Raw genomic sequence first — 15,126 nt, forward strand, 5'->3', positions numbered from 1 at the left:
GGGGTTTCTTGCCTAAGGTCATAGTGGCAGAAGAGGCAGAATCAGGTTTTGAACCTAGGAAGGCCAGTTCACGATTTGGGTGTTTACCCATTAGGCTATAGTTGTTATAATGTTTCATTCAGTCAAGGAGAGGTAGATTTAAACTGGTGTTAAAAATAGATGTTTAAAAACATCACTATGTAAGCAATGAAATATAAAGAAAGCAATAAAAGTTTTCACGCTTCAGGAGGGCTGAGAATGTGTCCTTTCTTTGATACTCACACCTGCAATTAATGCTTAATATGTGTCCATGCTGACAAAGCAGATCATTTGGGTAAAGGCTGTGAATTAATAGATTGTTCAGAAAACTAATTGATTGTTCAGAAAATGTTCATTTATTTTCATATGTTTTATAATTGTGCATTTTTTCTATCAGTAAATTAGCAACCTTGTTGATACAATAACAACATTTATTGAATGTTTACTATATGTCAGGTACTTTATAAAGTACCCTGTATAAATTATCCCATTTGTGAATATTTATTCACAACTACCAGTGAGATATGTACTATCTTTAATCCCTTTTTTAGCTGGGGAAACTAAAACTGAAACTAAGGCTTAAGTGGCATGCCTGTGGTTACAGTATAGCAAAGATTTAAGCCCTGTGTTAGCCACTCTGCTGAGGTATGTTGCCTCCCTTATCTGCCTGCTAAGGAGTTCCTTCCATGTGGTATAAATAACATACATTAAAATGAGTTGGGAAATAAATGTCTCTCCAAGACTGAAGCCCCATACCCAAACCATGAACACTGAACACGAGGAATCAAAAGCTTCAATGGACCTATAGGGATTAATATGGCAGAAAAAAAGTATTGACTAAATGTTGAGTCATACAAAACAGAATATAGCTATTTAGCAGCTGGTACTGAATATCAGAAACATAACTGCAATATTTTCTATTTAAGACAATTTCAGAATGTTACCAATTCAAATTCAAATATACCAATAATGGACCACTCATGGACTTCATAAGGTATTGTTCTATAGTTTTCTTTTTGTATTACAGATTACCACTTATTCATTAATGTTATATCGCTAAACTTCAGGATTCATTCTGAAACTGCAGGGTCATCCCCAATTAACCATTAAGATGTGGCTATGCAAAATGGAGTGGTGACTTGGAGTAGCTTCAAGCCAGGATTCTGTGGTTAATTATAAGCAATTTTAATTGTGGAAAGAGAACTTAGGTGATTAGAAATATAGAAATACAATTTTAAAACATCATTTGCTTTCTTTAAACACTTTATATAAAATGCATTTAAGTAAAATTAAGTTATTGAATTCTAGCAATGATATTAATATTAAAATTTTATAATAGTGACATTAAAACACATGGTAACTTTCAAGTTAACAGCTTAATGCTATAATAGAAATAAGAACCTCAAATAGTTAAAATGTAAAGTTATGATACTAGAAGCCACAGGTTTCATAAAAGAAGTTAATATGTGATTCTCTTCTAGTAAAAACCAAAGCAATGAATCTAGCCTGTCATCTACCGACACCAAGAAAGCAAGCATTCTCCTCATTCGCAAGATTTATATCCTAATGCAAAATCTGGGGCCTTTGCCTAATGATGTTTGTTTGACCATGAAACTTTTTTACTACGATGAAGGTACTATTTGCAATACATCCTGTTTCAGTTGGTACCTATGTTTTATTATTATTGAAACAATTGGTTTCCATTCCAAATATTTTTAGCACCTAAATTTTTTGAAATTATAAATTTACATTTAATATCACTATTCAAAAAGAAAGATTTGCAAAATTAAGCTTTAAAATAGATGCTTCTCTAGTGATAGGAACAAATCCATGTGAAGTATAACCTCACTCAATTAAATCAATTTAACAATGAGTTAACAGTTTTCACTTATCAGATTGGTAAAATGTGTTAACCCATTATTGATAAGGATGTGGGGAAACAGGAACTTTTTTCTTTTTTGGAGACTGAGTCTTGCTCTGTCTCCCAGGCTGGAGTGCAGTGGCACAATCTCAGCTCACTGCAGCCTCCACCTCCTGGGTTCAAGCGATTCTCCTGCCTCAACCTCCTGAGTAGCTGGGACTACAGGCATTCGCCATCATGTCTGGCTAATTTTTGTATTTTTAGTAGAGATGGGGTTTCACCGTGTTGGCCAGGCTAGTCTTGAACTCCTGATCTCAAGTGATTCACCCACTTTGGCCTCCCAAAGAACTGGGATAACGGGCATAAACCACCGCACCCGGCCAAGCAGGCACTTTTATACACTTGAGGGACTGTATACAGGTTCTACATTTTTAGAGAACAATTTGGCAGTATCAAAATTTTAAATCTTTAATCCAGAAATTCTATAGTGAGAAAATTATATTGAAAATATAATTGTGCAAATATGCAAAGTTATATAAGGATTTTGGTTATAGCATTGGCTAAAATAGGAACAAACTGGAAACAACTTGAGTGTCCTTCATTGGGGACTGAGTAAATAAATTATAGTCCATCTGCATAATAGAATACTACACAAGCTGTTAAAAAGAAGGTGCTGATAAATTACATTATCCAAGATCTATTATTAAGTTAAAACCAGCTAGATATGGAACAGTATGATCTCATTTGTGTTTTTTAAGGAATTTTATATATATTTCCTAAAACCTATGTAAATATGAAATATCTTTTATTATATGCATGTCTTCTAGAAGAACATAAAGCAACAAAAATAACAACTAACATTTATTGAGTATTTACTATGTGCCAGTTCTGTTCTCAACATTTTACAACACTTTATTTTATTCCCACAATGACCCTGTGAAGTAGGTACTATTATTTTCACTATTTGACAGATGAGAAAATCAAATCAGGGATGAAAAAAATTTACTCAAGGTCACGGACAGTCAAGTGAAGAAAACAAAGCTTACCTTTAGGGAATAAAATGGGGACTTGGACATAGTAGGAGAGTGATTCTTATGTTTTGCATTATGCCCTTATATACTATTTGAAATACCCGCAATCTGCATGTGTTTTTATAATAATAATAATATTTTCTTTAATTTCATGAACAGCACAGTTTACACTTACTTTTTTGCAGTTACACCCCCAGATTACCAGCCTCCTGGTTTTAAGGATGGTGATTGTGAAGGAGTTATATTTGAAGGGGAGCCTATGTACTTAAATGTGGGAGAAGTCTCAACACCTTTTCACATCTTCAAAGTAAAAGTGACCACTGAGAGAGAACGAATGGAAAATATTGATTCAACTATACTATCACCAAAACAAATAAAAACACCATTTCAAAAAATCCTGAGGGACAAAGATATAGAAGATGAACAGGAGCATTATACAAGTGTAAGTGTATTTCAAGAGTTATAAAGAACAATAATAACAAATGTTCTACTCAATTCTGAAGATTTTTTATAGCTCCCATTAACATTTGTGTAAATTCTGTATTATAATCATGAACTCAAGGTTGGCAGGGTCCTTAAAGCCTAGGCCTATGGTTTTAAAACTTTTTATTTAGTCCAAACATTATACTAGAACTTAAAAGCACAACTATTCTGGTTGAAGCAGGGTATGTTCCTGAAGGCTCTGCCACTCCATATGTCACTTACCTTCATAGTGGACTCTGAGGAAACCCCTCGGACTCTAGGGCATAATTTGAAAAGCACTGCACTAGTCCAACCCCTGGCTAATGATGGAATCTTTTCTACGACATCCCTATTAAGTGTTCAGGTAGCCTGTGCTTGAATTTCTCTAGGTCCTGGAAAGTAACTGTTCTGAAGCAGCCTGGAAGTTCCTGGAAGTCAGGAAGTATCTTATTCAACTTTTTAATCATCCTGTGCCTAGCACTTGGATTTGTAGTTAGTGCATCCTAAGTATTAGTCGAGTGAATGGATGAATAGAAGTATAAAAGAGTTTTTTTGTTGCCTTACTTCCAGCAAATGTGAAAGTCATTTTTGCTTTAATCTTTCAGGGATTAACATTATATCCTTTAATCTCACTTCTCTTGTTTTCCCTGTCTCAATTTATTCTAAATTATGACTACAATACTTATGTACAGAGATTCACTATTCTGATTAGGCTCTCTGACCACATCTTTACACATGGAAAATTCAATCAATTTTCAACCAATTCAGTCAAAGAAAAAAAACTTTTTTCTAAGACCTAAATCCCAGTCTTGCTTTATAACCAATATGGCTGAGGTGTTTGTAGCATTCTTGAAAATATTTAAATCTCTTTCACATGTATCACAAAGGGAACAATAATTGTAATGTAGACATTAAAACTGTTGCTATTTTTACCATAACATGACTGAGCTTATCCTTCAATAACTCTCTGAAGAGTTTTTATTGCATGTGTATATATATATATTTTTATTTTATTTTATTTTATTTTATTTTATTTTTTTTGAGACAGAGTTTCGCCCTTGTTGCCCAGGCTGGAGTGCAATGGGACGATCTCAGCTCACAGCAACCTCCACCTCCCTGGTTCAAGCGATTCGCCTGCCTCAGCCTCCTGAGTAGCTGGGATTACAGACATGCACCACCATGCCCGGCTAATTTTGTATTTTTAGTAGAGACAGGGTTTCTCCATGTTGGTTAGGCTGGTCTCAAATTCCCAACCTCAGGTGATCCGCCCACCTCCGCCTCCCAAAATGCTGGGATTACAGGCATGAGCCACCACTCCTGACCGAAAGTTGTATATTTTTATCATTTGTCCTTAAAGCAACCCTACAAAATAAAGAAAAATAGTATTTTATACTTTATTTGGATTAATAAATTGCCTTTTGATAGTAATTCTAGGAACACTTTTATTTCTAGTAAGTATAAGGTGGTTGTAGGTTTTTGGGGTTTTTTGGTTTGTTTGTTTTGTTTTGTTTTTTGAGACAGAGTCTTGCGCTGTTGCCCAGACTGGAGTGCAGTGGCAGATCTTGGCTCACTGCAACCACTAGCCTCCTGGGTTCAAGGTATTCTCTTGCCTTAGCCTCCTGAGTAGCTGGGATTACAAGCATGTGCCACTATGCCGGGCTAATTTGTGTATTTTTAGTAGAGACGTGATTTCACTGTTAGCCAGCCTGGTCTCCAACTCCTGACCTCAAGTGATCTGCCCACCTCAGCCTTCCAAAGTGCTGGGATTACAGGTGTGAGCCATTGCGCCCAGCCTGGGTTTTTTTGTTTGTTTGTTTTTGAGACAGGGTCTCGTTCTGTCTCCCACGCTGGAGTGCAGTGGGATGATCACAGCTACTGCAGTCTCAAACTTCTGGGCTCAAGCGATCCTCTCACCTCAGCCTCCTGTGTAGCTGGGACCACAGAAACATGCCACCACACCTGGCTAATTTTTAAAATTTTTTCATAGAGATGAGGTCTCATCATATTGCCCAGGCTAATCTGGAACTACTACTCTCAAGCAATCCTCCCTCCATGGCCTTCCAAAGTGCTAGGAATACAAGCATGAGCCACCATGCCCAGCCAGTAGTTTTATATTGTATTTAGCCTTCACATGAAACAAATTTGTTCATAAATGCTTTCTGCTCACTTGTTTTAATTCCTTCTTGAAATGTGTCCATTTTTTTCTTCACATAATTATATAGGATGATTTGGACATGGAAACTAAAATGGAAGAACAGGAAAAAACCCCTGCATCTTCTGAACTTGGAGGTAAGAAGTTAATGAAAATGTACATTAACTCACTTCCAACTCAATTTTATACCCGTTTAATTTTTTTTCTTTTTTCTTTCTTTCTTTTTTTTTTTTAACAGAACCAAGTTTAGTTTGTGAAGAAGATGAAATTATGAGGTCTAAAGAAAGTCCAGATCTTTCCATTTCTCATTCTCAGGTATAAACTTGATAGTTCCATCTCACTTTTGTTTTGTTCAAAGGACAGTTGCTTATATGCTATTTTTTTATCTTTCAGATTTTCTTATTCCAGGTCTTTTAGATTAAATTCAATATTTAGAATGCTTATTATTAACTAACAACTAAATCTGGCAATTATATGTTGATGAATTTTGGGTATATTACTGGTGAATTTGTTTAGTAATAAAACTAAATACTATTGGTAGAATCTGAGAATTTCAGAGCTAGATAGAATCTTATGCAGTTATTTATTCCACCCTGCTTCATATTTATAAATGGAATATATAATACATTTGTGTTGCCTTGAAGCATACATGTTTTATTTTCCTTTTCAAATACAGTAAAATCCTGAAATAAGAGATGTAGGTTATATGAACTTAGAAATAACATGATTGATGATTGATTGTCTACCTTCCTCTGCCCAGCCCATTTCTCAAATGAGTAGACTAAATTTCTGGTCTTCTGGAAGGGTGATGCCTGGTGATTATTTGGTACTTTCTCTGTTCAGTGGTTGGCCAATTATGTAAAGTGTCAGTTTCACTATCTTTACTTTTGTGCTTTTTGTACAGTATGAACCAACTCAAAATTATTGGTTTTAACTTAACAAAACCCTAAATTTTATGTGGTTAAATTTTTGGACTCCATTTATTGTGTTATGAAAAGGTTTTATTATACTAAGTTATATTTTTTGTAATTCTTTTCTTTTTTAGGTTGAGCAGTTAGTCAACAAAACATCTGAACTTGATATGTCTGAAAGCAAAACAAGAAGTGGAAAAGTCTTTCAGAATAAAATGGTAAATATCTCTTTAGGTTTGTTTTCCATTCTAACCTTGTAACTCCCCCATATGTGAGTTTATTTTAATATTCATTTATTAGACCAATATTTACTAAGTACCTATTATGTGTCAGGTATTTTACTAGGTGCTTAGGATATAACCTGAATAACACATACTTCTTGGTCTTAGCTAAAGTTTAGTAACTGGAAATAAACAAGCAATGATATAGAGCCGTTATAGAAGTCTGAACAGGCTACATAGGCACAAAGAAAGGAATGGTTAATTTTACTGAAGGTATATTAAAGAGAGGGACCCAGGAAAGGTTTTGGGAAGAAATGATACTATCATCCAGACTTCCAGAGAAATTTCCTAGAATGCCAGAATGTTCCCATGCTTGATCTTTTTTTTTCCTTTTTAAATTTCATTTAATTTAAGTTCCAAGATACATGTGCAGGACTTGCAGGTTTGTTACATAGGTAAACGTGTGCCATAGTGGTTTGCTGCACCTATCAATCTATTACCTAGGTATTAAGCCCCACATGCATTAGCTATTCATTCTAATGCTCTCCCTCCCTCCAACCCCCTGACAGGCCCCAGTGTGTATTTTTCCCCTCTTTGTGTCTATGTGTTCTCATGGTTTAGCTACCATTTATTATTATTATTATTATTTTTGAGACGGAGTCTCCCTCTGACGCCCCAGGCTGGAGTGCAGTGGCTAGATCTCAGCTCACTGCAAGCTCCGCCTCCCGGGTTTACGTCATTCTCCTGCCTCAGCCTCCCGAGTAGCTGGGACTACAAGCGCCCACCACCTCGCCCGGCTAGATATTTGTATTTTTTAGTAGAGACGAGGTTTCACCGTGTTAGCCAGGATGGTCTTGATCTCCTGACCTCGTGATCCGCCCATCTCGGCCTCCCAAAGTGCTGGGATTACAGGTTTGAGCCACCGTGCCCGGCGTTAGCTACCATTTATAAGCGAGAACGTGTGGTGTTTGGTTTTCCGTTCTTGTGTTAGTTTGCTGAGGATAATGACTTCCAGCTCCATCCATGTCCCTGCAAAGGACATGATTTCATTTCTTGTTATGGCTGCGTATTTTCTTTATCCAGTCTATCACTGATGGGCATGTGGGTTGAGTCTGTTTTTGCTATTGTGAATAGTGGTGCAATGAACATACAGGTGCATGTGTCTTTGTAATAGAATGATTTATATTCCTCTGGGTATATACCTAGTAAAGGGATTACTGGGTCAAATGGTATTTCTGGTTCCAGGTCTTTGAAGAATCACCACACTGTCTTCCACAATGGTTGAACTAATTTACATTCCAACCAACAGCATAAAAGTGTTCCTATTTCTCTGTAGCCTTGCCAGCATCTGTTGTTTCTTAACTTTTTAATAATCACCATTCTGACTGGCATAAGATGGTATCTCATTGTGGTTTTGATTTGTATTTCTCTAATGATCAGTGATGTTGAGTGTTTTTCATATGTTTGTTGGCCACATAAATGTCTTCTTTTGAGAAGTGTCTGTTCATGCCCTTTACCCACTTTTTAATGGGGCTGTTTGTTTTTTCCCTGTAAATTTGTTTAAGTTCCTTGTAGATTCTGGATATTAGGCCTTTGTCAGATGGATAGATTGTGGAAATTTTCTCCCATTCTGTAGGTTCTCTGTTCACTCTGAAAAATATGGAATGCTTCATTAATTTGCATGTCATCCTTGTGCAAGGGACAGGCTAATCTTCTCTATATCGTTCTAATTTTAGTATATGTGTTGCTGAAGTGAGCACCATGCTCAATCTTATAAATTGAGTTTCTTGTTAATAAGACATTGCAAAACAATATTTTGTATATACCTTGCATAAAATGAATCTCATATTCTTAAGGGAAAAAATCACTGCTTTATTTTAGCTTTTGGTATGAATTATACTAAATCAAAATTCATATTTGATTTTAGACCTTTAAATTACTCTCAAAGGTTCATTGGGGTGAAGAAAAAGCATTCTGTAAAACATATAAAATATCCCAAGTTTAGGAAATAAAGAGCTCACTGTGTTAGTGGTGTGCTAGAACATTTCTTCCCAACTCCTCACTCAGAGATATCATGTTGGTAGCTTAAATTGGACATGTTGGTAGTATTCACAGCACAGAAATCAGCAAATGCCTCAGGGTTTGTTTCTCTCGTAGAGCTGGTTATTAAACATTTATCAGAACACTCCTCATTATAGTGCCATTTTTAAGTGTCTTCCTCCACCCCTATTCTCAATGGGAAGTTAGAACTGGCAGAAGGCAGCATTCAAATGAGTATGCTCATGAAAGCAAGAGATAAAGGAATGTCAAGATTTACTACTTCTAGAAGCAAAACGTTCATCCTATCCAGTTTATATGTGGATGAATAACCTTTACTAGGATATAGGGATAGAGACCAGCGTCTTAAAAATTATTAAGCAAGATCTCCTTGTAATGTAACATTAAGATGCTTTGGGGGCATAAATTTATTTCTGAAATTGCACGTTTTGGGATATGAACTCTGAGCCAGTGTACTCCTGATTTTGAGAATTATTACTGAATTGTGGTTAGAAAAGGGCAAGAAATGAAAATATTCATTATTATATATACTAAGGAATTATCATTGGAAAGGTCATTTCAAGCATCAGAAAAGTCTGTCCTTTTAGAGAATAGTTATATGACTGACACCTACTCATTAGTCATTTTCCAATATTCATTTTAATAACTATATATACAGCATTATTCACAATAGCCAATAGATGGGAAAAACCTAAATATACATCAACAGATGAATGGATAAAAAAATGTGGTATATTCATACAATTGAATATCAGCCATAAAAAAAATGAAGTGCCAATACATCCTACAACTTAGATGAACCTTGAAAACATGCTAATTAAAGGAAGTTACTCACAAAAGTCCACATATTATTCCATTCATTTGAAAGTCAGAACAGGGAAAGCTATTGAGACAGTCTTAAGGCTGGTGGCAGGATGGCAGAATAAGAGAGTGATAGCTAAGGGATATGGAGTTTGTCTTTAGGGTGATGAAAGTGATCTAAAATTGATTGTGGTGATGGTTGTACAACTCTGAATGTACTGAAAATCATTGAATTGTACACTTATAAATGGGTGAATCATATAGTATCTAAATTATATCTCAATAAAGCTGTTTTTTTAAAAAAATTATATATCCAGTTGGGCACTGTGGCTCATTCCTGTAATCCCAGCACTTTGGCAGGCTGAGGCAGGAGGATCGCTTGAGGCCAGAAGTTTCAGGCTGCAGTGAGCCATGATAGTGCCACTGCATTCCAGCCTGGGTGACAGAGGGATACCCTGTCCCTAAAAACTAAATAAATAAATACATAAATATCGCATATTGTTGCATAAGATTGAAAAATCAAGTGTTGGCTGTTCTTTGAGAAATAACCAATTAGTAATTATTCTATCTTTGTGGAGGCAAATGGAAATCAACCAGTGAAATCTTCCAAAGAAAATCGGAAGAGAAGTCAACATGAATCTGGGAGAACAGTAAGTCTTATGATAATGTATAGTTTGAATACAATGGCAAGTATCAGAATATCATTACTACAGATTAAATTTAAAATGATGAATTTGATCTCTCTCAATGTACCTGAGAGCTCTGATATTCAAATTTTGTTTAAATATATTTTGTTGTAAAAATCGAGGTGATTTTGAAATAAGATGCCCTATGTTGGTTTATTAGTTTTTTCCATGTAAACATCTCCTGTCTCATTCCATGAATGATTTAAAGTAATTGGAGGAATTTATAATATAAAATAAAAATCGGCTGGGCGCAGTGGCTCACGCCTGTAATCCCAGCACTTTGGGAGGCTGAGGTAGGTGGATCACGAGGTCAAGAGATCAAGACCATCCCGGCCAACATGGTGAAATCCCATCTCTACTAAAAATACAAAAAAAAAAATTAGCTGGGCGTGGTGGCCACGCCTGTAGTCCCAGCTACTCGGGAGGCTGAGGCAGGAGAATCGCTTGAACCTGGGAGGCGGAGGTTGCAGTGAGCCGAGATCGCGCCACTGTACTCCAGCCTGGTGACAGACCAAGACTCCGTCTTAAAAAAAAAAAAAAAATCAGTGCCAGGAAAAATATGTAGAATGAGAAAGTGACAATACAAGAATATTAAGGCAATTTTGTTTATATAGAACTGAAATTGGGCCACAAATTTGATCTGAGCTTTCTAGAGACCAAAACTGAAGTAGAAGGAGGATAAGTTACTAAATACATGTGTTCCCTAAAAATATAGGGTCTCCTCCTAGTACCTCTGGAGAAAAAAATCTTTTCCTGACTTAAACCCTATAGTTGTTTCATATTTAGAACCTTATTTTACGAAATCAGATAATGTATTTGCCATTTCTGAGATAATTATGCATATTTTTCCAACCAGATATTTTAGTATTATTAGTAGGTTATAATTAGACAACTGAAAACTTAAGACTACTGTTAAAACTCAAATGTTAACATCCCAAGAGTACAAAAGCAAGACATGATTTAAATCTTACATGATTCCAAGGTAGAATGTTTTTCTATTTGTAGTTCATTTTTAAATCTTTTTCCCTTCTTATTCCTCTGAAATATTTGGCTATTTTGAGGACACAATGTTAAATCTATCTTCTCACTACTACAGCAACCCTACTGAAGATTATACATTTTGCAAGTATATACTTTCAGCAGCCATTGGAAGATGTTAATAATAAATTTTACTCTACTTTTAAGAAACCCAGATATAGTTATGCTAGGTATGCTAGGCATAATTTTTTTAAAAAAGGAGAGAAATCTCAGATACATGAAAAAATCTACAATTAAAGACATTTAAACAGGAAAGTATCTATTCTTAGTAGTTGTTTTCTTTTGACAGGTCCTCCATCACTTTGATTTTTCTAGTCAAGAGTCAGTGCCAAAAAGGAGAAAGTTTAGTGAACCAAAGGAACATATATAAAAATTATTTTTCTTCTGCAGGTTTGTGGAGTTCTTCTCAACATTTAAACTGAAGGACCCTATATTATATTTCCCTAACTCTGAAGATGTATATGTAGTTTAAAGCAGTTTGTACACTAAAATTAAGTTCTTGGCTGGCCGTCATATTGTGGTCCTTAATCTTGAGATAAATCCAGTAGAACTTTTGAATAAAACCAAAAGTACAAATGTCATAATTGATTCTGTAATAAGTAAAATTTGAAAATTGATTTTGTTCATTATCTACTTAATATTTCCATTAAATATATACTGTTAAGGCCCTCTAAGGTCATTTTTCTGAACAGTAATGTTTACTTTGGTATTAAAATTTGGTATGGATTCACTTTTTACTTATGTTAAAATTATACCATTTAACTGGCTCTTTTGTCATTGTGCTATTAAAACAATGTTCTTCAATATTTTGATATAATGTATTAATATTTTAATATGCAATGTACAATTTAAAAATTGATGCTTTACCTTTACTATACTTTTTTTTACAGGACAAAAAGACTGATTTTTAAAGTATGGCATTTTTTGCAGCATAAATAAAATATTGTTCAGTACGTAGGCCGTTTCATCGCTTCTAATTTTTATTTAAGTAGCAGGAAATATGGCTCCATTCATTTGAAAGGCTGGTAGAAGGATGGGGGGATAGGGAATACTAATTTTTAGATGATTTTGGTAGCTATTACTTTTGCAAGAAGAGTTGAGCACACTTTCTAGAATTTTTGAGTGGTAGTATGAAAAATGCTGTGCTTTTAATGAGAAACCTGGGAGCTAGTTCCAGCCTTGCCTGCTTTCTTTGCTTTAGAAAAAGGAAGACTTAAAACTTGATCTCTTTGCCTCTTGTAGTTTCAGCAGCCATATTCCAAAAACATACACTATCCATGGGTTTGTCAGTAATAAACGCTATAGGGAATGCTGGTAGGTATGCGATGGTAGAAATGTATTCATCCTGTTTAAGGTTAACCATATAAACGTACACAAACTGACCCAGATCATGTTTTTCTGGAACAGTCAAGTCAAGGATAAACTGACTGCCAGAAACAACCAGTGTAAAAATATTTATTTATTCTTAGCTGTATTGCTTGGATCCCAACACATCTCACTTAATTGTCCCAGTATATGCTACTACAGCAACACACCTGCTACACTGAAATTGACCAACAGAAACCTTTCGAGATTGGCAGCCCATGTTAGCTCACTCAGCGCCTGGATTGGCTGGTTTAATGGGGGTGGGGAGCGCAGCCCTCTTTCCTCTCTTTCACCAAGGTTCCTTCATTGGATTGACCAGCTGTCAGGTTGAACGCAAACCTGCCTCCTTTTGGTGGTGTTTGTCTGGATCGCAACAGAATAGCTGGGGGAGAGCCTCCCACCATGAGCTCCGATTGGCGGGACTCAACCTTGGTGATTTCTGATTGGCCCAATGAAGAAACACCAAGGTAGGTTGCCTAGTGATCCTGAGGAAGCTGATGTGTTATTCCTTTTCTGCATCGAAGGATCAGGAAGTTTGTGCTCTCTGCGTGGAAGTTTTTCACCTACTAGGACGGGGGTGGGGTGGGGGGAACAGGTGGCCCCCTAAAATACAGCACAAGCTACAGCCTGCGTCCAGCCATAACCCAGGAGTAACATCAGGTAAGCAACCAGAAAATTACATTTCCTAACGTCCCTTCCCCACCCCCCAAAAAAACCTCTAATTTTTAAAATTATTATTTTATGGGGAGGGAAAGGTTTTTATTCATTTGGGCCATTTGTTTTCTTTCAAGTAGGATTTTTAACTAGTAAATGTCCAGGTGAAACTAATTTCTCAAAGAAACCGCCCCACCCCCTCACCCCCACCCCCGCCCCGCGAAGGTTTAAAGTTTCTTGGATTGGTTTAGGAAATAGTCCCTATTCACAGTGCCAGATAGGCTTAGTGCCCTTAAGCATTTATTTCATGGTTCTCTTCCTCCTTCGCTCTTCTTCCCACCTCCCATAACAAATAATATTTGAATTATACCCTTGTACAAAAAACCTTTTGTAGCTCACTTCATTTGTATTTCTATTTTAAATATTCACACGCACTTCTGAGTATTCATTTTAATCAATATACGTTTATCGAGCAATTACAACGTTAAAGACGCTGCTAGTTGCTATGGAGAGTATAAAAACCCAAGAAGACAATATCCCTGTTCTCAAGAAGTTTACAGTTGAGAAACAGCTGTACCAAGAGAAAGACTGTAATAAATACTTTAAAGGAAGTGAGTATAAATAAAGCTCTGTGAAAATACAGCTGAAGGAGTGGCCATGAGACATGTAGGTAATAGAAAAGAGGAAGTCACTTAAAGGCCTTCACAAGGCCTTTAAAGAATGGGTAGAAGGTAGAGAGGAAAAGGGTGAGGACCCCAGCAAGTACAGAGGAGCAGAAGCAGAAAGAAAGCATGAGACGTTTTTGAGAAAAAGTTTGGCAACAGTACTTATGGGGAGTAATGGGAAATATTGCTAGAGGAGTAGAAACGAGTCCAGTCATAGCAGCTATTAAATACCATTATTTTGATCTTGAAAAAGATACTCCTTTATATAATTGTTGATTTTAAATATTTGTTGTAGATTATCTTAAAAACTGATTTGTCTAGGTTTATATAAAATAAAGTATGCTAACTATAAACTTTATTACAAATGATTTAGTGCAGTTTCTTTTGACTGTAGTACATAGAATAAAAGACATGTTCTTTGATTTTTTTAAAAAAAATTGAGAACGAATTTGTTAATCTTTCAACACTCTCTTGCCAGTAATTTTTGTTTGCAGCTCCTTGTGTATTTGCAAGATATGGCTAGCCAGGACTAGAGCTGCTAAGTTTACTGGACTGTGGAATTACTACACATGATTTTCTGAATGTTATTGTCTAGACTTGTGATCTCCAAAGTGAGTACATGAAATGAGTTATTAAGGTATGGGAAGGAAATCTAGAACACGTATTTCTATTTAGTTTTTCATATTCTTTTTTACTTTTTTTTGTGTATGTTTTATGATGTAATACCATTGAATGTTTATACAAATTAGATACAAATTATTATATGCATTTTGGGGCTGGATGCTCACAATTTTTTGTTGTTCCATCTTACTTGGGATCCATTTTGTGAAAGAGGAGTGACAATGGTGGACATTCACTCCTTCTTTATAGATTATGCAGAAAAAATCAGCAGGCTTGGCCGGGCCCGGTGGCTTATACCTGTAATCCTAGCACTTTGGGAGGCCCAGGCAGGTGGATCACTTGAGGTCAGAAGTTTGAGAACAGCCTGGCCAACATGGTGAAACCCTGTCTCTACTAAAAATACAAAAATTAGACAAGTGTGGTGGCACACACCTGTAATCCCACTACTCAGGAGGCTGAGGCACAAGAATCCCTTGAACCTGGGAGGCAGAGGTTGCAGTGAGCCAACATCGCACCACTGCACTCGAACCTGGGCAACAGAGCGAGACTCCCTCTCGAGAAAAAATAAGAAGAAGAAAAAGA

The 15,126-nt window shown here is 36.1% G+C and overlaps 2 protein-coding genes and 1 non-coding gene across 12 annotated transcripts in view; 2 read left to right on the plus strand and 1 right to left on the minus strand.

Moving 5' to 3' along the window:
- HORMAD1 (HORMA domain containing 1) overlaps window positions 1-13,037 on the plus strand; it is a 41,365-nt gene extending 28,328 nt beyond the window's left edge. For 3 of the 8 annotated variants that reach the window (XM_033197131.1, XM_033197133.1, XM_033197137.1), the window contains 8 exons: window positions 945-1,012; window positions 1,500-1,651; window positions 3,096-3,352; window positions 5,595-5,661; window positions 5,763-5,839; window positions 6,570-6,653; window positions 10,094-10,165; window positions 11,529-11,973. In XM_033197131.1, coding sequence (XP_033053022.1) covers window positions 945-1,012; window positions 1,500-1,651; window positions 3,096-3,352; window positions 5,595-5,661; window positions 5,763-5,839; window positions 6,570-6,653; window positions 10,094-10,165; window positions 11,529-11,609 — 858 coding nt within the window. In that variant the 3' untranslated portion in view covers window positions 11,610-11,973. The other 5 variants (XM_033197130.1, XM_033197134.1, XM_033197136.1 and 2 more) reach the window with 5 other exon arrangements.
- Window positions 8,310-8,416, minus strand: LOC117076952. Its single transcript, XR_004434561.1, has one exon. It is a non-coding gene; the product is annotated as a U6 spliceosomal RNA (small nuclear RNA).
- The window catches only part of GOLPH3L (golgi phosphoprotein 3 like), a 53,975-nt gene continuing 51,782 nt past the window's right edge, over window positions 12,934-15,126 (plus strand). Inside the window, exon 1 of one of the 3 annotated variants that reach the window (XM_033197143.1) lies at window positions 12,934-13,071. Coding sequence is in view for 1 of the 3 variants with exons in the window: in XM_033197141.1 (XP_033053032.1) it covers window positions 14,505-14,534 (30 nt within the window). In the remaining 2 variants the exon portion in view is untranslated. Of the gene's footprint in view, window positions 13,265-13,289; window positions 14,535-15,126 lie in introns of those variants that run through there. The other 2 variants (XM_033197142.1, XM_033197141.1) reach the window with 2 other exon arrangements.

Source organism: Trachypithecus francoisi, unplaced genomic scaffold (genome assembly GCF_009764315.1).
Source record: "Trachypithecus francoisi isolate TF-2019V2 unplaced genomic scaffold, Tfra_2.0 Lachesis_group5, whole genome shotgun sequence".
Classification (NCBI taxonomy): Eukaryota; Metazoa; Chordata; class Mammalia; order Primates; family Cercopithecidae; genus Trachypithecus; species Trachypithecus francoisi.